General features: G+C 50.2%; 6 protein-coding genes across 6 annotated transcripts, besides 1 other annotated feature; 3 read left to right on the top strand and 3 right to left on the bottom strand.

The window, feature by feature from the left end:
* Positions 1–285: 285 nt before the first annotated feature.
* Positions 286–9,977, bottom strand: FPSE_03416 (uncharacterized protein; the record flags this gene model as incomplete). Its single annotated transcript, XM_009256535.1, has 2 exons — positions 286–3,436; positions 3,487–9,977. The coding sequence occupies 2 exons, from the start codon at positions 9,975–9,977 to the stop codon at positions 286–288; spliced, it is 9,642 nt and encodes a 3,213-aa protein (XP_009254810.1).
* A 1,331-nt stretch (positions 9,978–11,308) lies between these two features.
* FPSE_03415 (uncharacterized protein) lies at positions 11,309–12,870 on the top strand (the record flags this gene model as incomplete). The annotated part of the gene is made up of 3 exons (XM_009256534.1): positions 11,309–11,623; positions 11,678–11,944; positions 11,998–12,870. The coding sequence occupies 3 exons, from the start codon at positions 11,309–11,311 to the stop codon at positions 12,868–12,870; spliced, it is 1,455 nt and encodes a 484-aa protein (XP_009254809.1).
* Positions 12,391–12,471: a repeat region.
* Positions 12,871–13,305: 435 nt separating the features above from the next.
* On the bottom strand, positions 13,306–15,990 carry FPSE_03414 (uncharacterized protein; the record flags this gene model as incomplete). The annotated part of the gene is made up of 2 exons (XM_009256533.1): positions 13,306–13,332; positions 13,387–15,990. 2 exons carry the CDS (start codon positions 15,988–15,990, stop codon positions 13,306–13,308), a joined length of 2,631 nt encoding a protein of 876 aa, XP_009254808.1.
* Positions 15,991–18,001: 2,011 nt separating this feature from the next.
* FPSE_03413 (uncharacterized protein) lies at positions 18,002–18,577 on the bottom strand (the record flags this gene model as incomplete). Its single annotated transcript, XM_009256532.1, has 2 exons — positions 18,002–18,380; positions 18,447–18,577. 2 exons carry the CDS (start codon positions 18,575–18,577, stop codon positions 18,002–18,004), a joined length of 510 nt encoding a protein of 169 aa, XP_009254807.1.
* A 319-nt stretch (positions 18,578–18,896) lies between these two features.
* On the top strand, positions 18,897–21,263 carry FPSE_03412 (uncharacterized protein; the record flags this gene model as incomplete). Its single annotated transcript, XM_009256531.1, has 1 exon — positions 18,897–21,263. One exon carries the CDS (start codon positions 18,897–18,899, stop codon positions 21,261–21,263), a length of 2,367 nt encoding a protein of 788 aa, XP_009254806.1.
* Positions 21,264–22,157: 894 nt separating this feature from the next.
* Positions 22,158–23,459, top strand: FPSE_03411 (uncharacterized protein; the record flags this gene model as incomplete). Its single annotated transcript, XM_009256530.1, has 3 exons — positions 22,158–22,433; positions 22,481–22,825; positions 22,875–23,459. The coding sequence occupies 3 exons, from the start codon at positions 22,158–22,160 to the stop codon at positions 23,457–23,459; spliced, it is 1,206 nt and encodes a 401-aa protein (XP_009254805.1).
* Positions 23,460–24,664: the final 1,205 nt, after the last annotated feature.

The raw sequence follows: 24,664 nt of genomic DNA, 5'->3' as shown, positions 1-24,664 counted from the left end.
ATGTTTATTGTAGTATGTGTTTTGTGTAAACTGTTCAACTTAAAAGCCCGTATTCGTCCTTGGCTACAGGACTCCTTGTTGCGCCATGTGTACCCAAGAGACAAGCCGTTTGCTGGCAAGTCGTTATTCACACGTTAGATAAAAAAGAAATGCTCACAACAGACCCCATAAACTCAATAACGAAACAAGCCATAGTATAATTCGTTTCTAAATACCAATATAAACAACGCCAAAACACCATCGCACTCACATCTCGTGCCATTCATTACACCCTCAATCCCCCTTTTACTCTCCACTCCTAAACCTCCTGTTAAACTCTTCCACCGCCACACCAATCATCTTATAAAGAAAACCTCTCTCGCTGCCCTCTCCAATCGGGATAAAAGGCCCGTTAGCTCCTCCTCTTAGCGACAGACTCACTCCAGTCCTCTCCTTGGCAATAGTCTGAACGTCCTTCAGCGGAACGTCCCACTCGCTGGTAAGACGTCGCGATCGGATCAGCAAGATGCGAGCATAAGTGATCATGACCACCATGTCCTCCTTTGGTAGCTCCAAATGTCCAATGTACTGTTCATCAAAGTATCGTCCGTTGTCCACCTGCTTCAGCCAGTATTGCCCGAGAGCTTCCCGTGGGTTGTACGGGCGCACAATGCCATCTTGTGGGATGTATCGTGGGTATCGTGTGCGGTCCAATCCATCTTGATCAAACACGGTGGTTGTGTTGCGGATACCCTCACTGACATTGCTGGCCATGTCTAGTACTCCTACCGCAGGCTTGGTAGCCAATCCAATAAAGCCCTTGCCGACGCCCTTGAAGAATCCCAGAGCACCCTCCGTTTCGGCACCCTCCAAAGGTTTGCGCGCAAGACCTCCCACTCCCGATGCAACACTCGTGATGAAGCTGTTGGCGCCAGCAGTGACACCGTACAAGGCGTGCTTCGGCTTGTTGCGAGCCCTTGTAATACGTCGGCGGTCCTGGAACTGCTTGTCAAGCGACGCTGCAGCAAGTCCTTTGCTGAGACTGCCTGTAAACTTGGAGAAACTGTCGCTGAAGCCAAACACTGTCTTCTTCGCAAAAGACGCAGCACCCTTGGCAATACCCAAGCCAAACTCTTCTGGCTTATCCGACAAGATCAGGCCCTGGTACGGCTCGTAGAACACATCTGTCACACCCGACGAGATGCTATTGAACAGTCCCACAGGGTTACCCAGGAAGTCGGCTGATCCAAGAATCTTGTGAATCTGATACATGACTTCCTGGCTGTAGTGACTAGAGAAGTTCTGAATGAGGACGGCAGTAGTCACCCTCACGTTGTCCAAGATGAGCGCGTTGAACTTGAGTGGCGCTTCATTGACGTTTCCGACAGCCATGGTCATGACATTGAGGAAGAACATGATGGGGTTGTGAGACGATGCCTTGTCCTCGGCATTGACACGTTCCGTCCTCATAAAGCTGAGGTTGAGCTGCATGGGCTGAATGTTGAGCACCTCAAAGTAAATGTCTGTTCCAGCTACCAGGCCTGACGGCTCTGGAATGTCTAGATCCTCGTCGCATAGCTTGCCTGCCTCGTCAACCTCTGTCCAGCTAGCGCCTGGAACATTGGTAAAGTCAAGAAGGGCAAACACAAAGTCTTCATCCAGCTCAACCGACATTTCCTGCAGCAGAATTGTTGCGTACTTGACGTAAAGTACACCGTACGAGTCATCCTTGACACGACTGACCATGAAATGGAGCGATGGGTGGGCCTCGACCTCTTGCGCCTTCTTCGGCACAACAGTCGGGTAGAGAATCATGGGGAAAATGCCACCGTAAAGTTGGTTGTCGATCTGTATCCATTTGATGGCCATGGAGATTGTCTGGATCAATGGAGAATCACTGTATCGCAGTTGGACGTCCCGGAATGTCAGGTACGCAAGCTCCTTCATCTGAGCGTTGACAAGAGATACACCAATACCCGCCAACTTGAGCTGCGCGCGGAAAGTTGCACCAGTGTCTTGATCTTTGACTTCGAAAGCTTCTGGACCGGTGTTGGTCCTCGACAGCGCCTTTGGCTTGTACATACTCTTGCTGGCGCGGAAGTTGCTGAGAATCAGCGTCTGCTTCGGCCCATCGGCAGCAACATTGATGTCGACAATCTTCTGGTTGCCAGAGGCTGTGACAAACTTCATCGGAATCTGGTTACCAATCTCAGCCAGCTTGACATGTCGTTCCTTGCCGTTAGCAGAAATGATGATCTCGCGGAACTTAGCGGCAGGGAAGTCCCACGCATAAGGCATGACGCTTCGTGGCGGAAGACGATATCTGATCTGCCTCCAACCGCTGCGGTCCTCGACTCCTTCCTCATCAATGTTGGGATTGGCTTGCCAGAACATGAACTCAATGTCGCTCTCGTTGCGCACAGAGTAGGGCCAAGTCTTGGTCTCCATACTGAAGTTCACAAAGACAGTGGAGTGCTCCATAAGAACTTCCACCTTGACAAGGTTCTGACGCTGCCCAGCCTTGGCAATCTTGACATAGTGCGTGCCAATATCTGCAATGTTGAAAGGCGAAGTCCATTGGTTGTTTACACCAGGGTAACAGAGACACAGCTGCTTGACCTTTGACTTTTGCATAAAGTGCAAAGGTTGGAGAGCACCATCGCTCAAGGTGAGATAGCCAGAGGAACTAGACTCGCGGACAAGAATCTCTCCTTCAATCTTGTTGTGCAGAACGAATCGAGGTGCAAGCGTCACAACCTTGGTGAGCTTGTACTTGCCCTGGCCCGATTCAACCGTGACGCCAACGTGGATCTCCTTGTCCTTGTTCGCCGAGTTTAGCACAACCTCGGTGGTACTTCCAATAGCTTCGAAACTCTGAGGCTTGCTCCATTCCGAGTCAGCGATCTTGAGGAGGGCTCGGTTGCGGTGATCATCGTTGCCGAACGAGAACATGAAAGGTAGGGCCTTGGGATGGTCTTGGTTCGACGTATCCATCAGAGGGAATTGACCTGCTGCCGGCTTGGCTTGCTGGAGGAAGCTCTTAGCTCGGACTCGGACATCCACACCGGTCTTGTTCAAGACAACATAAGGACTGTATACAGTGACCTTGAATGCACCACCGCTGTTGGGGATCTTGAAGTAGTGCAGCGAAAGGTGCAGTGGTAGTCCCTGATCATCCTTGACGACGATTCTGCCCTCCTTGCGGAACTCTTCGTTGTTACCCGGGTTGATTATGGAAAAGTCGCTTGCTTTGAACACTGTATCTTGCATGTCGATGCTAAGGAGAAGCAAGTGTGAGAGCTCAACAACATGGACCGGACTGACACCTCCCTTTCGCAAAAAGTTGGTCCAGTCTTTCTTGGTCGCCTTATCATATATGCGATACTTGAAATCGTAGGGCAACAAATTCTCGAGGGTCACAGGTGCCGAGAGCTTGATCTTCATGTATGGGTAGTGTCTATAATCGTTAGTCATTGTACTCAAACTCGCAGATGTTGTATAACTTACTTTGTCAGCGGGTTAGCCTTGTCAAAACGGGCATGTACTTGGAAGTAGAACGGGTCGCCATTCTCTCCCTTGCAGACCACCTGCTTGGTAGGTCTCTTAAGCAAATCTCTCCAATACAGTTGATCGTTACTCCACTGGTAGCCAAAGCCACTGTCAGGTCGAATGAGTACACGCTTCTCAAAGACAGCGCCAACCGGAGCAGGCCGAGAGTCACCAGGGTTAATCTTCTCGATCTTGAGAAGATGGCCGTCCTGTGCATCGTAGATACCCAGTTCAACAGGGATCTCGGTGGCGTTTTCCACATGTAGTGGAGAGCGGAACGTCACATATTTGATGTTGTCAGTACCCAACTCGACGTCAACGCAAAGACGGTGGAGAACATCATCAGCCTTTGGACGGAGGCCGTACAGGTATTCGCCCTCTCGGTTGAGTCTCACATTCTTGACAGGGTCAAAACCGCTGCCTTCCAACGAAATAGAGACGTTGTTCTGGTTTGACTCTGTGAGCAAATTCTCACGCATCTTCTCCCAATGCTCGAAGCTCCATGGCGCTTCCTGGCCATCCTCAAGGCGAAGGTTGATAGGCTCCTCGCTGGTCGGGCTCTTAGAGTAAACCAGAACGTCGAAGCCTGTGTAGTTCCTGATGCGGTATGGCGCTTCGACTCCGCGGGGCTTGTCTAGTACATCTTCATCAGATGTCAAGAACTGGAATGATTTGGATGCCAGAGCGATTGAGGCTGTTGTGATGGTCACATCAAAGACCTTCTTCGATGCAACATCGATTGACATCAGACCCGAGACAGGATCCTTGGCAACACCAAAACCAACTTGCCATGGCTCAAGGAGGGGCTCCCAGCTCGACTTGGCGAAATTGTAAACATTGGAGTACAGGTCAATGGCGGTCTCGGCCTTGAGATTCGAGGACCAATTTTCAGCGGATGCCTTGAAGTTCTTGATGCCAATGTCTAGGATAGGAAGTTCGTGTACATCTCCGATAAGCACGACACGGATGCCTTCTATGGTTGCGGATAAGGTCTCGTAGTTCTGCTGAGCAACTTGCTCGGGCGCCTTACCGCCCCTGGTATCGGCACCATGAGTGACCGCGTGACTGGTTGCTGTCACCTTGCTTCTACCAGCGATGGTAGACTGGCCTCGGCCGCTAGCAGAGCGCTGCTTTAGACCAGCGTTTCGAAGTTCGCGCGCTTTCTGGTCGGCAGGCGATTCCTTGACTTGCTGCTTAGGCTCGTTGCCAGACAACTCGCTTGCTTTGCTAACAATTTGAAGCACAAGAAGGATATCACGCAGCGACAACCGCAAGACAAGAGGCTCAATGTCGACGTTAATGTCAGTGGTCTGAGGCTTGGAACCATCCATGCTCAACTGAACCGAAAAGTCGTCGATGATGCGAAGGCGAGAGGTCTCAAACTTGTCCATTCGGCACAAGAACATTCCAATTTCGGAAATCTGGAATGTCAAGGCATGCTGTTTTGAAAGAAGCATTTGGCGGATGGACAGTACGACTGCCTCGGAGCTTGATGTCAAAGGATTGGCAATCAGAATAACTTGCGCATCGACCAAGTTGACTCGGAACGCAATGCTCATTGAGGATTCTTCCTTATTATCTCCTTGTTTAGACACGTCCTCACTTTGGCGTCGTGAGAGTTCTGATCGAGGGCGGGAAGCACCACCAGCCAAAGTCACTTGCATGGATTCAGCATCCGACTCATCGGGTGTGTTATCGGCCATGCTTTCATCGTCCATCGGGCTGCTGTCGTCAACAGCAAGTGCCTCGACGGCGAACTTCTGAATCGAGAACAGGTAATCGAGCGCAAAGATCACTCGCGGGCTGTCGATGGTAGCCATGGCTATCAAGCTCTTCTCCTTGCCACCTGATATCGTGACACTAGCCATGAGCTGTTGCACATCCTTGTTCATTGATGACATGATACGACGGAACTTGTTAGTATCGCGTGGTCGACTGTCGTAGATTGTAAATGATCGGATGAGCAGTTCTGCCTCAAGGGAGCTATCCGAGAGTATCCTTGTTTTGACCTTGGTGTCATCGAGTGAGAAGCGCGACAAGCTGGACTTGGCAATATCCTCAACAGGCTCATTTTCTTCTGCATTGATAAGCTCAAGACCGATGGTGTTAACACGGAACACGAGATCAAGTTTGGTCCATTCTTGACCAAGCGACCCAAGTTCAGGGCCAAGATCTACCAACGTCTTCTCGTCACCAGACTTATCATCAAAGTTGGCAGTTCGAGCACGCTGCAGAGTACCTTCATCAACAGCCTTGGCAGCTTCCTCCTCCTTATCGCCGCCTTCACCAGCAAATGCTGCAGGCACCGACTTTGAGATTTCCAGAAGGAACTTGACTTGATACTGTGTGAGCCGCAGATTGAAGTCGGACATGGTGCCTTCAATCTCGGTCTCGGGTCTCTTAGCACCATGTCTGTGCTCAGCATATGTAATGTTGAATCCGAGATCGACATGATCGATCATCTCGAGCTCCTCCGAGACTCCCCCAGGGTAGTGGAAGTCTGAAGTGAGCTTGATGTTGCGGATACCAGCTGACAGCTTCATGGCAATCTCGGAATCCTCGCTGTCATCAAGAGGAGTGAACTTGTTCTGGGCGTAGATCTCACCGAGGTAGGCGGTGACAACATCTCTTTCAGTTTGTCCTGGCTTCTGCACACGAGGGAAGACAACAATTGGAGTGTTGACAACAACATCAAACTTGAAGCGACTGGGGCTCTGCTGCAATTGGTTGGCCTGGTTCATAGCAGCCTGGCGAGCAGCATTGTACAAAGCCTGCATCTTTCCAAATTTGACCAAAAAGTCAACGATCTTGCGGAACGGCTCTTCAACAAAGTTCACCTTGACGGACCCAGCGCGAAGGAATACTGAGCTGTCGTATCCCGGGTAGGCCTTGGGGTTGGTCGCGTCAAAGGTCTCATACCGGAAGTCGGCCAGATCGTCTCCTTGGATAGTGACAAGCTGTCGAAGATGAGAATCCTCAGAGACACCGAGATTAACGTCGTCAACGAGTGAAAGATCACCAAGTTTAGCCGAGATGCGCATGGTATTTCCTCGTAGGAAGATACCGGCGTCAGCCTTGTTGAACGACAGGGTGGCAAGGCGAATGCCATCGTTGTTGAGGATCAACCTGATACTCTTCAAGTCAACCTTGACTCGGATAGATCCGTTGCTGGAGGTGGATTGAGGCTCATTGGCAACTGCGACTGCAGTGTTGATACTCTCACAGTCTTCGTCATCATCATCCAGTATTGCCTTGTTGTTATTTGGTTGGTTGTTGTTGTTGTTATTATTTGTAAATGTGATGAGAATAAAGTCGAGTAGGGTAAGCAGTGTCTTTCGTGTGACGATCAAATTGATTGTAGAGACAACAGCATTGATGTTGATCTCGACACCCTCGTAGACAGACATGAACTCGGGGGAAGCGGGGTTGACCTTGATGTATTTGACGTGGACCAGACTGCGGCCCTCCTTAAGATCCTCACTGTCACCAGATGAGATGATAGACTTGAACTCGGCTGAAGGATTGTCCACAAAGTCGTCGACTGTGACTGAACCAAGTGAAACGTCTGCGACCATGTCGAAAGGTCTTGTGTAGAACTCCAGGTCGAATCGCTCAGCAACCAACTCAACCAGTAACGCATCAGGCTTCCGTCCATCCGGGTCACTTCGGTAAAGCGAACCTTTGAGGGTGTCGACCTTGAACTTGAACTCGAAAATGCGCTGCTGGACCTTGAGTTGCTCCGAGTCACCTCCGTCTGTCGCGTCTTCAAAGTCGTCGTCATCTTCATCCATGTCGTCAAGCACAACTGCGGTCTCAGATTGCATGAATGGGAAGGGTGTGGACTGTCTTCGCTCCCGCTGAGACTTTCTTCTGGATCGGTTGGATGAGTTGCTCTTAAGGCGAGGACGAGATGCTTCTCTGTGTTGCTCGATCCTCTCCGCTGAAGTTCCACCAAACTTGGGAATAGCCACGTCAATGACCTTCATCAAGTTCTTATACTTGGTGTCAGACACTGTCGCGTGAAGCATGGGAAGATGTCCGGAAACCTTGAATTTGGTCAGGTTGGGCGCCTTTGGTAGGATGGACGTTTCGACGACAAAGTCAACATTGATCTGTTCGACAACATGAAGGTGAGCCTCGTCGCTCTTCTCAACCAATTGCGCCTTGGTCTCGTCGACAGAAGGTCCAATGAGAACTTGGGTAGACGTCAACTTGACAATGAACTTGTCGTACATGACAGACTCGAGTTTCTTGAGATCTTCATCGCTGTATGTCTGCTTCTGCTTGGATTGAATCTCCTTCATTGTGCCCTGGTCAACCAGTTCACTGTTGACGTGGATGTGACCTGCATCCACAATAAGACAGGTAGAGTTTTCAGTGGTGATGCTGACAGGCACGATGATCAGAGGCGCTTGCAGATCCAGCTCAGCATTGATGGTCTTGTGCTCCTCCAATGCAAACTCAAGACCGGCTCGAGTCTGCTCACGAATGCTCTCAACAGTTGCACCGGCGCTCTCCATGAGGGCAGTAATGGACTCCATGTGTCGCTCGGGAGGTCTGAAGAAGTCGGCAATGCCAACGACAAAGTTGGGGTTCCAGATGACCTCGAGAGGCTTCATCTTTCCGACAATAGCAATGTCGCCCTCTCGCTCAATTGGGTTCTGCTCAAATTCGAACTGGAAGAAGGGGTCTTCCTCGGGTTGTTCAAGTTCGGCCAGCGACAGACGCTTGCGCTGGTTGTTAGTGGGCGCATCTTTGACTCGTACAATCTCAGGATAGACAGAGTCCGGTGTGGTGCCATCGTTGACACGGAGCCCACCAAGACTAACATTTGCAAGCATTGAGTCTTTCCTCTGTAGTGCCTTGGCCTTGAATACATCAAAGTGCAGACTGAGAAGGTCCGCGGCATTGTCATGTGGGCTCTTCTTCAAGGTGAAACTACCAGTGCTGAGAGATGTTTCGATACACATCTTGATAGCTTCACGAGGCATGTCAACTTCCTCCGCGATGGCGTTCTTTTCGTCCCAGTCGATGGCCTCGTAGAGTTCCTGCCGTTGCTCTTCGGTCATTTGTGTGTTCTCTTCATTATGCTCAATCGTTTCCTGAGGCTTTGAACCCCACACCCACGATATCCAACCTTGCTGCTGTTGGGGTTGTTGTGGCTGATTCTTGAGAGCTTCGGCATTCTCCTTCTTGAGTTGGTTGCGAGCTAGGGATCGCCAGAATCGCAGGTCTTCGTATGTGAGCTTCCACTCTAGACTATTAATTGCGTCTGTTTCGTCGCTCGACATCTGTTGGCCCTGCTTTCTCTTTTTGAACAATTCGATGTATCGTTTCCGATCGTCGCGTCGTTCACGGAAGTAGTCCCAGGACCATTTGCGGTTGCGCTCGTGGATCTTTGAGATAATAGCATTACCCGCAAACTCCAACCATGCACGGGGGTCTTCCTTGGGTCGAACGCCTTTTGGTTGTAATCTCTTGTATTCTTGATGTCGAATGAAGTAGTGGAATAGATCAACCATCATTAGGGCATCACGGTACTGATCGTCGTCAAGGACAACACCAATCTCTTCAAATAGTAGGTTGGCTTTGAACTTGGGTACCATGATGTCACCCGACTTGTCGAGCTCGATCTTGGCTTGACCATTGACAGGCTTCAGTATGAACTGGTGGTTGGAGTTCTTTTGCGCATCCTTGCCAATCATCTCTCTAAATTTGGCGACCATTTCATCGTGTGACATTACATCCTCGGATGAGGCTGACGCTTCACGACCGGTTCCGAGAAGATCTGAATCAGTATTCCAATACACAGCTAAAGCACCAAGTGTGGCCAGCTTGTGAGTGACTGTGTTGGAGTCTTGGATAAAGACAGGCTTCCACTGGCCATCGGTGCTGACAGCGCTGAACTCCTCGAGGGTAACACCAAGAGCGAAAGGGTGTCCTGGCGCCGAAATGGAATCCTCGTAGCGGATATGTATGTTCTTGACCGTGACTTGCACATTGTCGACGATCTTTGTTACCAGACTTGATGTAAAACTCTGGCTTTTCTTCTGCTCCTCCTGGCTTAGACCTTCCTGGTTCCTCTCCTTGAGCAACTCGGCGCTGTCTAGCTTCTCCATCTTGAGGCGCTGTTTTCTGCGGTCCTCCTCGTCTTGATCGTATTCGGCCTCCTCCTTAGGGCTGGCGAGCAGAAAGACATCTTGGATAAAGACCTTGACAGGAGCGCCACGCAGGTTGGACCAGGGGATGACTAGAGTCAGCTCTCCTAGATGACCTTCCATGACATTTATGGGAAGCTTGAGCTGGTCGAGGGCCTCGCGGCGCAGCTCGAGGTTGCGAAGCTTGACATCGCCAGACCAGATACCGACTTTGAGCTGGGCAGGGTCAAAGTTCTTGACGTACATGCCCAGGAAGCGGTTGAGCAGGCCCGCGACGAGGCCTTCGAGCATTCTGGCGGTGTTGTGGCCGTAACCCGGGCCGGGGAATTAAAGGTCGGGTTCTTGTTTGTGTGAATTATCGAAAAGTCATTTGTCGACGGGAATTATTTTGCCATACGAGGCTCGACCGGTGTCTCGTCCGTCTGCCCGTCAGTGCTCTTGGAAGTCAGAGCGGGGTCACAATCGAAGCTGTATCTCGTGGTAGTAGGTACAGCAGAAGGGGGTATCCCTGGGAATGGGAGTGACAGGAAAGAGTAAAAAAAGCGGGATCTGGTGGATGAGGGTATTATCGATTATGCCTCTTGAACAAAAGATGGGCAGCTTTGCGGTGATGGTGAAAAGGTGGACTCCATCAGGCGTGTCGTCCTGTGAGTGAGTGACGCAGCTCGCCGGAGCAAAAGTGGGAATTAACCATGGACTGGGCTTTGGGGAATGTGGCGTGTATGACGATGATCAAAGGTACTTGTTATTTGCGGGCATACTCTACTGAAGGCCAGGTACCTTGGATCTACCAGTGGCTGTCGGTTCACGTTCCAACGCGTTCGGGCAGTTTATAGCCCTGGAGCACATCAAAGCACAGGGCAGATTACCGGGGGGCATAGGTCTCCATAATCATTCCCGCAGCATTGGTATCGAGCCAAGAGATAGCTATCAATCGGTACTAAAACCAAGAGATAATTCATGGCTAGGTAGATATTTTAAATAACATCCATATGCTTTGACTCAAGACATAGATCAGAAGTATATTCAAGTGCCAGTCTGGGAGTGACATGCTACCATCCAATGCGTATTCCCTGATGGATCGAGATATTCAGCTCTGGAGCTCTCCCACAATATCATGACGTCACGATATATCGAGGTAGCTTCACACTGGATCGCGATGATGTAGTCTGGACCTAACAAAAGAAAGACAACAAGAGCAGGTTCATAATTAAAATACGGCTTATTTACAAACCATTTCCGATCCATTAGCTCCAGTACCTGTCTGATCCTAGCCTTGTTTGACCTGCAACAGAGTTTCATGACTTTTCTATATCCGTCCTACCGTCCAGGTACAGATTATCTAGCAATTACGTAGATGTCCTATTATAATCCTGATCTTGATCCAGATCCAGATCTTGGAAGCTGTTATGGCAGATTCCATGATTACATGAGCTCTCCGAGTACTCCATTGTATTTCACTTTTTAGCCTCCATTCCAGAACTTGCTCCCCTCTTCAATCTTTCTTCCTTCGATAATCATTAACTGAAACCATCACTTGGCAGCTTTGCTTTGTCCTCTCCTGTCTTAGTCTACTACCTACACTCGCGTGCCTATCTCAATTGACTTTTCACTGCGTCATCATGTTCCGTACCTCTTCTCGTCCCCTCTGGCAACTCGCCGCGAGAGCTTCGCCCAACAAAACTTCACTGCCCCGCGCATCAATTGCACCTCTACTGCGCCAGCAACGCGCCGCCTACTCGAGCAAATCCGACCAAGAGAACCCTCCTCCTCCAAAGCAACCCATTGACTATGAAGCCGAGCGCAAACGTGGACAGGAGCTTCTCCAGTCCGACCCCAAGCATGTCTCGAGCAAGAGCTCACTGTCCAATACAGCTGGAGTCCAAGGCCCTACCAAGGGTGACGAGGGCATGGGCAACGAGCTCAAGCACGATATTGTAAGCTTCTAAACAGTGTAATACAGAAACAATGCCTCTAACAGTTTCTCATAGGAGATCGTGAAAGACACCTTTACATTCACAAACGTACCCCGCGAATCGCGCATCCTCGGTCTCGCTGGTACACTTCCGTACCTTGGAACTTCGCTTTCAACAGTCTTTCTCGCTTGGAACTTGAACAAGAATCTCCCCACTGGCAATTCCTTCTACGATGCCATCATGGTCGACCACGAGACTGCCAAGTACCTGTTGAGTGTCATCGAGCCTCTCCAGCTCGGATACGGTGCTGTCATTATCTCGTTCCTGGGAGCCATTCACTGGGTAAGTCCGCATAAACTTGATCTCTGCGCATCTAGCTAACCACTATACGACAGGGTCTTGAGTATGCCGAGAAGTCACCCTCTCTTCAACGAACCCGCTTCCGTTACGGCATGGGTCTTGCCTCTTCAATCATCGCCTGGCCCACTGTGATGCTCCCTATCGAGTACGCCCTCACTACTCAATTCATGGCTTTCGTCGGTCTCTACTTTGCCGACTCTCGCGCTGCGACCAAGGGCTGGGCGCCTCGCTGGTACGGATCCTACCGTTTCCTCCTCACAGCCATGGTTGGAGCTGCAATTTTCATCTCGCTCATTGGCCGAGCCAAGATCAAGCAGGGCGATGCCATCACCGCTAAAGGTCTAAGCGACAACTTTTCCCGAAGCGGTATCGCAGACCACGAGACCAACTGGGAGAAGCTCGAGGCTGAGGAGAAGGAGCGCCTACGCAAGAAGAAGGAGGAGGAAGAGAAGAAGGCCAAGGAGGCGGAGAAGAAGAAGAAGGAAGAGGAAAAGAAGAAGGGTAAGAAGGGTGGTGACAAGAAGAAGAGCGATGACAAGTCCAAGGCCTCCGAAGAGGGTAGCGACAAGAAGGATGAGGATAAGGACGAGGGTAAGAAGTCCGAGTCTGAGTCTAAGGGAGATGAGAAGAAGTCTGAGTCCAATGACAAGAAGGAGGACTCCAAGGATGAGGGCAAGGATGAGAAGCCCAAGGAAGAGTCTGAGAACAAGCAAAAGGAAGAGTCTGAGAACAAGGACTCTGAGGAAGAATCCGACAAGAAGGAGGACAAGAAGGACGATTCCAAGTCCGAAGAAAAGAAGGATGACAAGTCTGAGGATAAGAAGGACGAGTCTAAGAAGGACGAGTCTAAGAAGGACGAGTCCAAGGACAAGAAGAACAAGAAGGATGACAAGGATGACAAGGAGTAATCTGCTGGCATAGAGACCAAGCAATGCAAGCATAAGCACCGGCGATCAAAGGAGTTTTGGCATTTCTGTATTTTTTGCTTTATTTAGTTAATAAATGGACGCTCATACGAAACAAGACTCACTCGACGATTCAGATTTGAGGTGAACAGAAATCATTCATGCATTAAACAACTAGGTATCTCTGACCCGCCGCGGGCATTGCTCCGTACAACCCCAAGACAGCCGTGGCCTATGTATAATTCTATCAGACCCCTTGAAGCGAAGCAAAGCAGATGGTGGCACAAGTTCTAACGCCGTCAAGATGCAACCGGACTGGGGCCGTCTGTCTGTCCCAGAATACCCATCCCAGCTTTTCCGCGATGAACCTCCCAAAGCATCATCATCATTAAAAGTATTGTAGTAAAAAACTCATCGCACAATTTTTTCTTGACAATTCTAAGGTCGAGCGAGTCCTTGCTTTGCCTACAAACATGTTAGTAACAGTGACATCTACAACAGAAACATGAATTAACATACCTTCATCTGTTCAATTCGAGCCTTCAGCTGACTCGTCACCTCAGCCGCTCTCCTCCAGCTCTCAGCACCATTACCTGTTGGTTGAGGTAGTGATGACATGGGCCGTTGGGTTGGTGTTGGTACATGCTCTTCATCATTGTAGGGTCGTGCGCTTCTGAAACCTCGTGCGGGTGATCCGCGACCTGATGAGCTTGCGCTGCCAGCGTATCGCATCTCAGGACTGAACTTGTTTCGAGGGGGTGCCATAGGCTCGCCGTTTTCCTTCTCCTCAGACATGCTGCTTGCTATGCTCATTCTATGGCGGTTGACAGATGGCGGTCCGTGATCTCGGTAAACGTCGTCGTTTGTGGGTGAAGCAAGGCGGCGGGGACTGTTCATGCCGCTTCCGGCATTTTCGAATCTCTCAGCGTGACTCAAAGCCTTCTTAAGTCTTTCCAGTTCACGCCTCAAGCGGTCGTTGGTCTGATCCGTGGCCTCCGCATCGCTTCTTGCGCGGACCAGCTGCGTCTCCTTGGCCTTGATACTCAGCACGTCGCGAGTGTGGTCCTCAATCAAGCCAGCATTCTGGTTCTTGAGTTCTTGAATCTCAGACATGAACTTGCTGCGTTCTTGTCGCATCTCTTCAACTTGGCGAATGAGTCGGTCGTTGGCTGCCCGAAGCTCCTCGATCTCAGCTCGTTCCACAGCAGTAAGACCGCTGGATGGAGGGGGTGACGCGGGTTCCATGGGAGGCGAGGGCGCAGAAGGCTTGACAAGGGAGCGTCCTGCAAGACCACGAGAGAGACCCATACGTGGTTGAGGAGGAGGGGCTGGTTCATCATCGTCAGGCATAACAGGTGCCGAGGGGACTCGACGAGGAGAGCCAGGAGGAGCGGGACCTCCAATTACCTTCTTCTTCAATCCACCGAGACCAGGCTTGGTAAGCTTACCAGGGGCCGCTCGAGGCGTAGGCTGAGGAGCGAGAGGCTCGTCAGGCATCACGGGAGCAGCGGCGGGAGCGGGAGCTGGCTTCTTGGCAAGTGGCTTCTTTCCACCCATAACCTTCTTAGCGGGAGCGGCCTTGGGGGGAGGGGCCTTTGGCTTGGGCTTCTCCTTGGCTTTGACTTCGGCGGCCTCGAAAAACTCCTTGACCTTGTTCTTGCGAATATCGTCCAGTGCCTCCAGGTTGGGTCCCATAGCGCGCTCGCCAACAATCTTCATGACCGTACCAAGAATCTCAGCACCGCCGTCTCGAAGAGCAGCGGTAGACTCGGCCAGAAGCTTCTTACCAGCTTCACAGCTGGTTGCTTGCTCAGGTTTGCTGGGCACATCTCGGGTTGTCCTTAGGCAGCGAATCAGGAACTTCATGGTACCCTCCTTGACCTGGGGGTTCTTGTTGCTGAGGTAGGCGATAATATCCTCCAGGCACTCAGACAAGCTGGTAGAGGCGAAAACAGCGTCCAAGGCGGCTCCAAGAGCGTCGGCCACGGAAGCCTTCTTCTCCTTGAGGCGATCCATGATGGGCTGCATAACTGTGGCGCGGTATTTACCAAAGCCTTGTCGGAGACCCTTTGCGAGAAGCTCGATACAGACGGCGGCTTGAACAACAACAGCAACGTTGGCGTCCTTCATGCACTTTGCCAAGCCGCGGGAGACCTCGTTGAAGTCGGTTTCCTTGATACGAGGGACGTTGAGTGCCGCGTGTAGAGCGTCAACCGCTTCTTTTCGATCCTTCCACTTCGAGGAAGCGAGCTGGTCGCTAAAGTTGGACGGGATCTTCTTGCTAATATCTTGAGGCTCAGCTAGATCAAAGGTATCGAGTTCTTCGACATCTTCTCCCTCTAGTTCCCCTTCCTCGCCTTCTTCACCACCTTCGGGGGCAGCGGCAAGAGCTTCTTGTTGCGATCGGAGCAGACGTTCTTGCTTGGGCGGGCCCTCGGCCTTGATCTTTTCGAACTGTGCTTCCAAATCAGTTTGCTGGGTAGGCTTAAGCTCGCCCCAGAACATGGGCTTCATAGCCTCCCTCAACCATCTGTAAAGCTCGACCGTCAGGTTTGTAGCCTCAGCACGGACGTTCTTGTCGGCAGCACCAAAGGCTTTGGGAAGTGCTTTGAGCACAGGTTTCGGGTCGACAACCTTGCAGCCATAGTTGTGGAAGACCTGTGTGAGGGCGTGGAATGTCGCGGCAATGTTCTTGGGGGCCTTGTTGTTCAGGCCAGGGAGCATGTCCTCGATGACAGGTCCAGCGACGTCGAGTTCAATGTAGAGCAGAATAGCTTCGATGGAGTTTTGCTTGATGACGGCTCGGGTTGAAGAGAGACATTTCTCCACCATTGGGGTAATGGTCTGATTCCGCGTCCTTAAGCAGCAATCTCTTCCACCATATTTGAGAAAGGCGCACAATGCGGTGACGGCTTCTTGCTGGGCGGCAACATTTGAGTCGAGAACAGCTTTATTCCACAAGCCTGGTTCGTTCAAAAAGGGTCGAAAACAGGGGTCCGACTCGTCGGGTGACTTTTCGAATAGCTTGGTAGCCTCTTCGTATGCTCCTTTTCTGACCTTCCAGACCTTGTGGGCGAAACGGTCGGGCAGCGGTATGGAGCTGAAATCTTCTTCTTCAGCCATGTTTGCGTCTTGTAGGGAGAATTGGTATTGAGGAGAGCTTGAGACGGGGTATCTTTCGAGTGTATGATGTCGCTTCTTGGGTTTTAAAAGCTTGACTAGGCGGGTAATTAGCTTATGAAATAGGCCGGAGCGCTTCGGGGGATCCATCATAAGGCTATTGGGTTCCCGATGCCATGGGCGCGCGGAACACTCTAGAAGAGCAAAGCCGGCCTTGATGATGTTGGGGAGCTTCGTAAAACATACCGAGTAAAAGCGAAGAGTAGAGAGACGGGTATCACGAGAAGGGAAGAGGGTTGGTGGTTGTCGCGTGTGTTTTTAAGGAGGAAACAAAGCAGCTGTGTTGTTCTTTCTCTATATGGCGGCGCAAATGATGTTAGTGATGCTAAGAAAGAAGGAAGGATGCGCAACAAAGCAACAATCCAAAATGTAGTATGTAATAGATGCACCCGCAAAACAAGCAAGGTAACGACTTCTTATTTGTTCCTGGATCCTTGTTGTTTGGACAAAGGGCTCCAGCTCTCAAATTGTTTCGTTTTTTGGAGGGGAAAGTCAACAAGCGCCCGTCACCTGATTGAGCAGGGGTTTCGACAGGCCTGAAATGAACTTGGGACAGGGCCAGAATACGGGGGACGGGACGGAAATGGGTTTTCAGGACTTACAAATTGCTTGATTTAGTAGTTATAGGGTCAAGTACAGATCTGCTAAAGATGTTATATGTCAAATTGAGGGGAGAAAAAGGAAAAAAGACAAGGGATATCCAATGTGTTAAATGGTATGTCATAGACCGACCCCAAATACTAAGACTGCCCTGTGTGTTGTCATTCAAGTTGAGTCTCTAGCCTTGTCACAATTCTTTTATTGACGCCCAATCTACCACCATTGCCCCAGAAACAGGACACAGACAGTTAGTTAAGCCACACACTGACCGATGTCAAAACGGTATGATGATCAACATTAACAACCATGTTTCTTTATAATGTAATTCTACTCTCTCAAGATAATCTGTTCAACCTCTAAAAATATACTAAATTGGCGTTTTCTGTCATTTCCCCAGATCCAACTCCCTTGCAGATAGACAGGAACGGGATTCAAGCCACAGCTACTGGTTTCGGGTTCCTACATTCCTGTCGTTGGAGTGGATCCAGATTCAATAACGCATGGAAATCTTCAGCTTTCAGCCTCTAGGTCAAAGCTCTAATGGCATGAACCGTTACAGCACATCAAAGTAGAAGATGCAAGAAATAGTTGCGTATGCTTCGCCTTGCTTTCAATTGCTCAGCAACCCACAAACTGTTGACGTGTCATGCTTCAAATATCATGCCTTGAGTCAGGGATACAGGGTGAGTGAGGTCCATCAGGTGTATACTAAGGCAGGTAATGAGGGGTATTCTACTTGCTTCCACCAAAAGCCATTGCCGTTGGGCCCTCATCTCAATAATGATATGAATTGTACCTTTGGCTAGGCGGGATAAGGATGTAATTGTGGGTGCTCAGCAAGATACTTTGGGGATCTAGTCCTACTGCAGCGACGAAAAGGCACAAAGGTGCAGGGAAAAGGTTTACTAGCATCACGAACACATGTCTTGCAGATTGCAGCCAAATAATGGACCAAACAGCAGTCAGTGCTTCAATGCCGCTGGAATGGTTTCTGGCAATTGCTATCTATACTGTGGCGTGGACTACATCTTGAACGCTTCATGTATAGAATCGTCCCATAAGGGTAAACAAGACTGGACATCTAGTACATGCTTCATACGCTTCAGTGTCACCAGTCACGCTAAAATAAAAGTACGAATTGTTATCGCCCTTGACTGTTTGTTTATTGCGTATTTCTACATAATAACCCAACGTTGTGGCGACGTGATCGTTCCAACTATCCCATCTGCAAAGGTGAATATCGGTACCCAGCCCAGGGGATCACAAAAAACGTTGACGCATGACGACGGTAAACCATAGACCCGCGCAATACATATTCTGCTACCCAGAGACCAGCCCAGCTATCACGCAGGATCTAGTAAAAGAAACCGATAATCTTGCCGGAGACATGCTTTCGGCGAGCCGACTCATGAACCATGATACCAGAAGAGGTGGTAAGGACAATGTGCCCGAACTGACGAGCAGGCAGGAGTCGAACCACCCACTTCTCGAGCTCGCCGAGGCGGACGTTGAAACGAGGGCTGATGACGCCACACTTGTTCAGACGGCCATTGAGCTGAACGACGATCTTGCCGGAGCGGTTGTCCGAAAGTTCTTCGAACTCGCCAATGTATCCTTGGGCCTGCATGAGCTCAAGGAACTTGACGACGACCTTGGAGGAAGGACGGAGGAGGACCTGACGCTTGCCAGCCTTCTCCGCGTTGTTGATGTTCTTCAGAGCATCGCTCAAAACACTGGTTCGGACCATCTATTTCAATTTGTTAAATGTGCCACATAGTGTTCCATCTCAGAGCACTCACGATGGTGGTTGGTTGTAAAGTTCACGTTGACTTGCGAAATTGCTTGTTGTCGAGGTGTTGTCGTGTCCGGCAGGTTCTTCAGCGACGATAAAATCGAGCCTGAAGGTACCTGCAGAAGATGGCAGAGCCATCACACAAATAAGTCCATGATCACAGAGTCCCTAACAAAGCCGATAGCCTACCTTTCCGAAATAAAGTGCGTAAAAGTGGTAGATTTGTGTGGTGAAGAAACAATGTCGATCGACTCAATAATTTTTTGACAAAGTATTTCTCGCCCGTGGGGTCAGCACGTGATCTAACACGTGAAGATAAGATTGTCAAGTTCGGCCAACATCGTCATGTTAGCTTCCACCTATCGCGTCGAGATCTTTCTGTAATCTTTAGCCAAGTGCGCTCGCGCACCCGAAAACCATCATCGCTTTACGCAACACCACAAACTACACAGCGACCATGAACGGTTCAACAGGATCTTCATTTGATACCTCGCGTCTAACGAAAGCTGCCGCCGCCGAATATTCTTCATCAGCATCCGAATCTGAAGATGAGCATCTTGCGCCAGGCCTCGACGCCGACAACGACTTCGGTGACTTCAACCCTCGTAAGAGACGTCGCACGGGTCGTAATAACAAGGAAAAGGCAGCGCTAGGCATCTTTGGCTCCGATAGCGAGGACGACGGCCCAGCTAGGAAATGGAAGAGAACTACATTAAGGAACAAAGGCATGAACTTTGTTTCTACAGGCGCAGGCAGCGAGAAAGAAGACGACGATGAAGAGTCCGACGGCAACCGCCCAATGCTAGGAAGCGCCATGGATCAAGACGAGGATGAGGACGAAGAGGAAGAAGAAAATACCCGTGGAATCGGTCTCGGCTTCGCAGGCCTTGCCCGCGGTTTCGCTCAGAACGATACCCAAAACTCAAGTCGAAGCGCAAGCGCCGAAGCACCATCCCGTCCGGCCTTCCGAACCCGATTCGATGGAAAGAACCCTCTTGGTATGGGCTTTGTCCCCTCATCAGCGAACGATCCAGTCCTCAAGAACACACGCGATAATGGGTCTCCAACACCACGCAACAAACCACAGCCCAGTGCGTTCAGCGCAAAGGGCAAAACAAATCCCAAATCGTTCGGTGCTCGAATGATGGCCAAGATGGGCTACGAAGAGGGCAAAGGTCTGGGTAAAGAAGGACAGGGTCGAAACGTAATCATCGAAGCAAACTTGCGACCACAAGGTATCGGTTTGGGTGCGGTGAAGGAAAAGTCTGAGCAGGAGCGAAAAGAAGAGAAGCGACAAGCTCAGTTACGAGGAGAAGAGGTTGTTGATTCAGATGAGGAAGAGAAGAAGAAGCGCAAAAGGGCAAAGAAGAAGTCCCTGGGAGGTGCATTCGACAGTGCTACGAGTACACCGCGACGACAGAAGCCGAAATACCTTACAGCGGAGGAGCTCAAAGCCACCGCGCCAGGTCTTCATATTCCAGATGCCTTTGCTCCTATTCTGGACATGACAGGGCCAGGCAGCAAGATGCTCACTTCGACAAGTGGCATCATGACACCCACAACAGGAACCGCTACACCGGAATCGACAGAAGTCATCGAGGCAAGAAAGCTTGTCAAGAGAGCGCAAGCAGATTTGTTAGCTTTCTCCGACGAATGGAAGAGCTTGCAAGAAAGGAAAACCTGGATCGATTTGGAACTGAAGGAGAAGGAGCAAGAGATGGACGATTTGCGGTCAGACTTTGAAAGGTTACAGGTCTTTTCCGAATTAGTCAGTGGGGAGCTTGCAACAGCCGACTGGGACCAGCTTATTGCATGTCTACATAAAGCTCTTGAACTCAAGGCTACAACATCAGAGATTGCCGACATCGCTGTTGCAGCTATCCACCCATTCCTTCGTGAGGCAGAATGGGATCTCCTTCAAGAGCCTACACGCTTCGCTTCAGGAATCAAAGAACTGCTACCACTTCTCATGCCAGCAACTTCCAACGGCAAGGCTGTCGGCAAGTGGGATTCCTTGTCGGTTGATACAGACGACATCTACCGTCGCCACCACAAGTCAACGACACCTTACGAAAGCATGATGTACAAGAATTGGCTACCCAAAGCCCTTACTGCGGTCCGCTCATGGGATGTCTTGGATCCGACACCAATGCTAAGTGTCATGGAGGCTTGGCATGATCTTCTACCAGTCTTTGTTCGCGCACAATTTATCGACAACATTGTCCGAAAACTAGAAACTGCTGTTTCAGACTGGAACCCCAAAAGCAGACGCCAGAGCCAGCGCCTACCACACATTTGGCTATTCCCCTGGCTTCAATACCTACCATCATATCATCTCGACCCCAGGGGTACTGGTCTCGTAGCAGACGTTAGACGAAAGTTCAGACAACTCATCGACGTGTGGGAGTTCAAGAAGGGTGAACTACCGGGACTCAAAGACTGGAAGGGTGTGTTGGGAGATCAATGGCGTCCCCTCGTCATGTCCCACGTCCTCCCCTCGATGGGCAAATACCTCAGCCGAAACTTCACCGTCGAGCCCTCGGACCAAGAACCCACGCTTCCAGTCCTCATGGGAATACTGGATTGGCGGTACATCCTCGGCAGGAGGATCGTCGCCGAGGTGCTCATGCAGCACATGTTCCCCATGTGGCACCGGATACTCGTGGAGTGGTTGTCTCGTGACGAGGTTGACTTGGCTGAGGTTGCCGAGTGGTATGGGTGGTGGCGAGGGGGTGTTTTGAAGGAGCTCGCAGAGGTGAACTCCGTTAAGGCGGAGTTTGACAAGGGGATGAAGGTTATGGCGAAGGCGGTTGCAGGGGCGTAATACTATAGAGTGTCATACAAGGAGAACATGGGAAAGCATAGATTTGAATAGGGGTTTTTGATAAGATGAATCATAAAATCGGTCATTTGGATGGACGTATCACGTCCTTAATTTTTCTCAACCCCAGTTCCCTCAGCTTCGGTAGCCCCGTGTAATGATGCCGGAGATCTTTGTCGGTAAATCCGGGGCAGCCATACATATCCATATCTGCTTTCAAGCCAAGTGATAAGGGCTCTATGTGGCATACAGCACTCACCGCCGTATAATCATCTCACGACCAGTAACGTGCCCCTATACAGCCCTTCGTCTTCAGTCCTGACCAAGAAAGCCCTTGATCCTCAATCCCATCATCATACATCCCAAGCCAAGAACTCTGTGCGAGTCCATAAGCGTGGCTGTCTCAATTGCCATCGCCAGACATTCGAGATTAGATACCCCTGATTGGTGAAGCCATAATGAAAGCTGGTACGACGGCTGAGAGGATTAGGTTTCAAAATTCCAGACATGATCTACGTCCACGAGTGTATAGGCTGGAGATTAATGTGTAAGTTGAGTCAAAGACATTGGGTTGCAGAGTGGTGCACAAATCCCATGCTTTGACGAGTAATGCGCGTCGAGGCGTGAGGCGGATTGGAGAGAACTCGGATATGGCTGCAAAGGTTACTCGACGCCCTCTGAACTTTTGCTGAGGCGAAGAGCGAACGATGTTCAGTGGGTAGCATCCTGAGTATCCAGAGTACGAAAATAAACAGTCTGGTCTTAGTAGCATAAACCGGCCTACTAATTTTGTCTCTTGTGCTTATGATACATCGGTGGATGTTCTATAAGAAGGGACGTTTTCCCTCAGTATTTCCTCTCATCAGACTCTTCATCACTCTACATTCTCTTTCCAAGATGCTCTCCGTCAAGATCCTCCTGGCACTTCTCCCCTCGGCCCTCGCCCAGTTCACAATCGGCGAGGTTGTCGAGGACAACTACATCATCACTCTGAAGCCCAAAGTCAGCGAGACTGAGATAGAGCAGCATATCGAATGGGTTGACGATATCCACACCGCTAGCTTGCTTCGTCGTGGTGAGGATGGCGTTGACAAGGTTTGGAACTCGACGTTTAAGGGGTACTGTGGTGAGTTTGATAAGAATACCATCAGACGTATCAACCAAAGCGAGGATGTAAGTGCTGCCCTAGCTTCGAGGATATGATACTCATAACTTTATAGGTCCTCGCCGTTGAACCGGTCAAGAAAGTAACGCTCGCTACCGTCCAGCGTAATGCGGAATGGGGTCTTGCCTCCATCTCGCATCGTACTACTGGGTCAACTGAGTATCTCTATGATGCATCTGCTGGAAACGGCATGTATGCTTATCTCGTTGACACCGGTATCAACTATGGGCATCAAGACTTTCAAGGTCGAGCCTCGCCTGGTTACAACGCCTATCCTGGTGTTCCCTTTGTCGATGTCAACGGTCATGGAACCCACTGCGCTGGTACCATTGCCGGTAAAGTGTATGGTGTAGCCAAGAGAGCAAACCTTATTGCAGTCAAGGTCTTTCACTCTGGCAGTGTAAGTTTCTCTGTCTTTTCACATCGTGAGTACTGCTGACACTTGACAGTCAACGACTGCCATCGTTCTCGACGGGTACAACTGGGCAGTCAACAACATCACCAACACGCCCGGTCGCAACCAGCAATCCGTAATCTCCATGTCCCTCGGCGGCGGTAAATCCGACGCCTTCAATCTAGCCGTAGAAATGGCCTACCGTCAAAACATCCACACCGTCGTGGCAGCAGGTAACAGCAACGTCAACGCCAACGACACATCGCCCGCGTCAGCCCAAAACGCAACCACGGTCGGCGCCATTGACAAGAACAACAACAGAGCCAGCTTTTCCAACTTTGGCCCCTTTGTGGACATCTTTGCGCCTGGCGTGTCGATCAAGAGTACTTGGATCGGCAGCGATAATGCGACTGAGACGTTGAGCGGTACGAGTATGGCGTGTCCTCATGTTGCGGGTCTGTCGCTGTATCTCAGAGCGAAGGAAGGGTTGAGGACTGTTAAGAGTGTGCAGGATAGGATTAAGCAGTTGGCGACTAAGAATGTGGTTGCTAATGCTGGTACTGGGAGCCCGAATTTGTTGGCTTACAATGGAGGTGTTCCTACGAGGACAACGTCTAGGAAGGAGTGTCAGAAAGATTGACAAAATTAGTAGGTCAACTTATCCTGTTTAGGCTGGAGTTGTTGTGCTATTCATCTTCATTCCCGAAGCTTAGTGGTTAGCATTTCTGTCACCCACCAGAGTCGGCTGAGGATTACGGGAACTGGACATTCGCTATTTCTTAGATACACTCGTTTAGGAATTGTTGGTTTAATTCTCGATTACACTCCTAGCTCTGTGAGGCATGAACACAATCGTCTTGAGTGTGTTGTTTTGGCATGTCATGTCTTTGGGATTGTTGAAGTGAAGATGTAGGGTAGTCGTTGGTGAAGTGGACTTGGCGAGAACAAACATACAGAACACAGATCCCACTGGGTATTTATCATTAGGTAGCTTCAGCTACATCTAGATCCCATCTGCTCAGTTGTCTTTTGAGAATTAAAATCCGGGGCTCGCCATGATCAACTCGGATAATCGTGATGATGCTATACTCATGCATGCCATGTGTGCTATGCGTGATACGCGTGCTATGCTGACGAAAGTGTCCACTCAGTCGTAGGTGAGCACAGACAACGTGGCAATACAGGGTTGGGATGATGAAAAAGGAAAAGAGGAGGTCCGTGATGAGATAGCCGGTTCTAGGGAATCTAGTCTATGGTGTCAACGTCCAAGACTCGATCGATTGGCTTCTTGATGGTAGCATTTTGGAGATTGTGTAACCGTCACTAGATTGCTCACTCGCATTTTGGTATTGCAGCAGACAAGAATCTCCTCCACATTGTATCAGGGCAGTTCAGTTTACCCCTTTTATCCTCTCCACAGCTGCTTGGCACATGCATGTAGGTGATATGCACATGGATATATGTACTGGTAGGCCTAGAAACACTCGCTGTAACATAGGAGAAGGATAACAACACAGTCATCAGTTGAATCAAAATAGCTTTGTCTCAAATAACAAAAAACAGAGCCTCAACTTGAAGCGCTGCAGCCGCCATAAAAAAGTGCAGTGAAATCAAGGTCTGAGGAGGCAAATTGACGCCCAAAGGATGTTAGTGTCGCGTGCGTGCCATTCAAGCTTTTTGCTTTTTTTACGAGGTGCGGGCTGCTCTGTTTTCTCGTTGGCGCTCTCTGCCGCTGCCGCTCGCTAAAGGGTGTTGACGCCCAGGCCCTCTGCTCGCTGTGACGCCCGTGCTTTTGGTTCCATCCGTTCATCACCTCCTCCATGCCTTGATCTTGATCTTGATCTT

This window comes from Fusarium pseudograminearum, chromosome 1, assembly GCF_000303195.2.
Source record: "Fusarium pseudograminearum CS3096 chromosome 1, whole genome shotgun sequence".
In the NCBI taxonomy this organism is placed as follows: Eukaryota; Fungi; Ascomycota; class Sordariomycetes; order Hypocreales; family Nectriaceae; genus Fusarium; species Fusarium pseudograminearum.
This window is presented reverse-complemented; position numbering and strand designations above follow the sequence as displayed.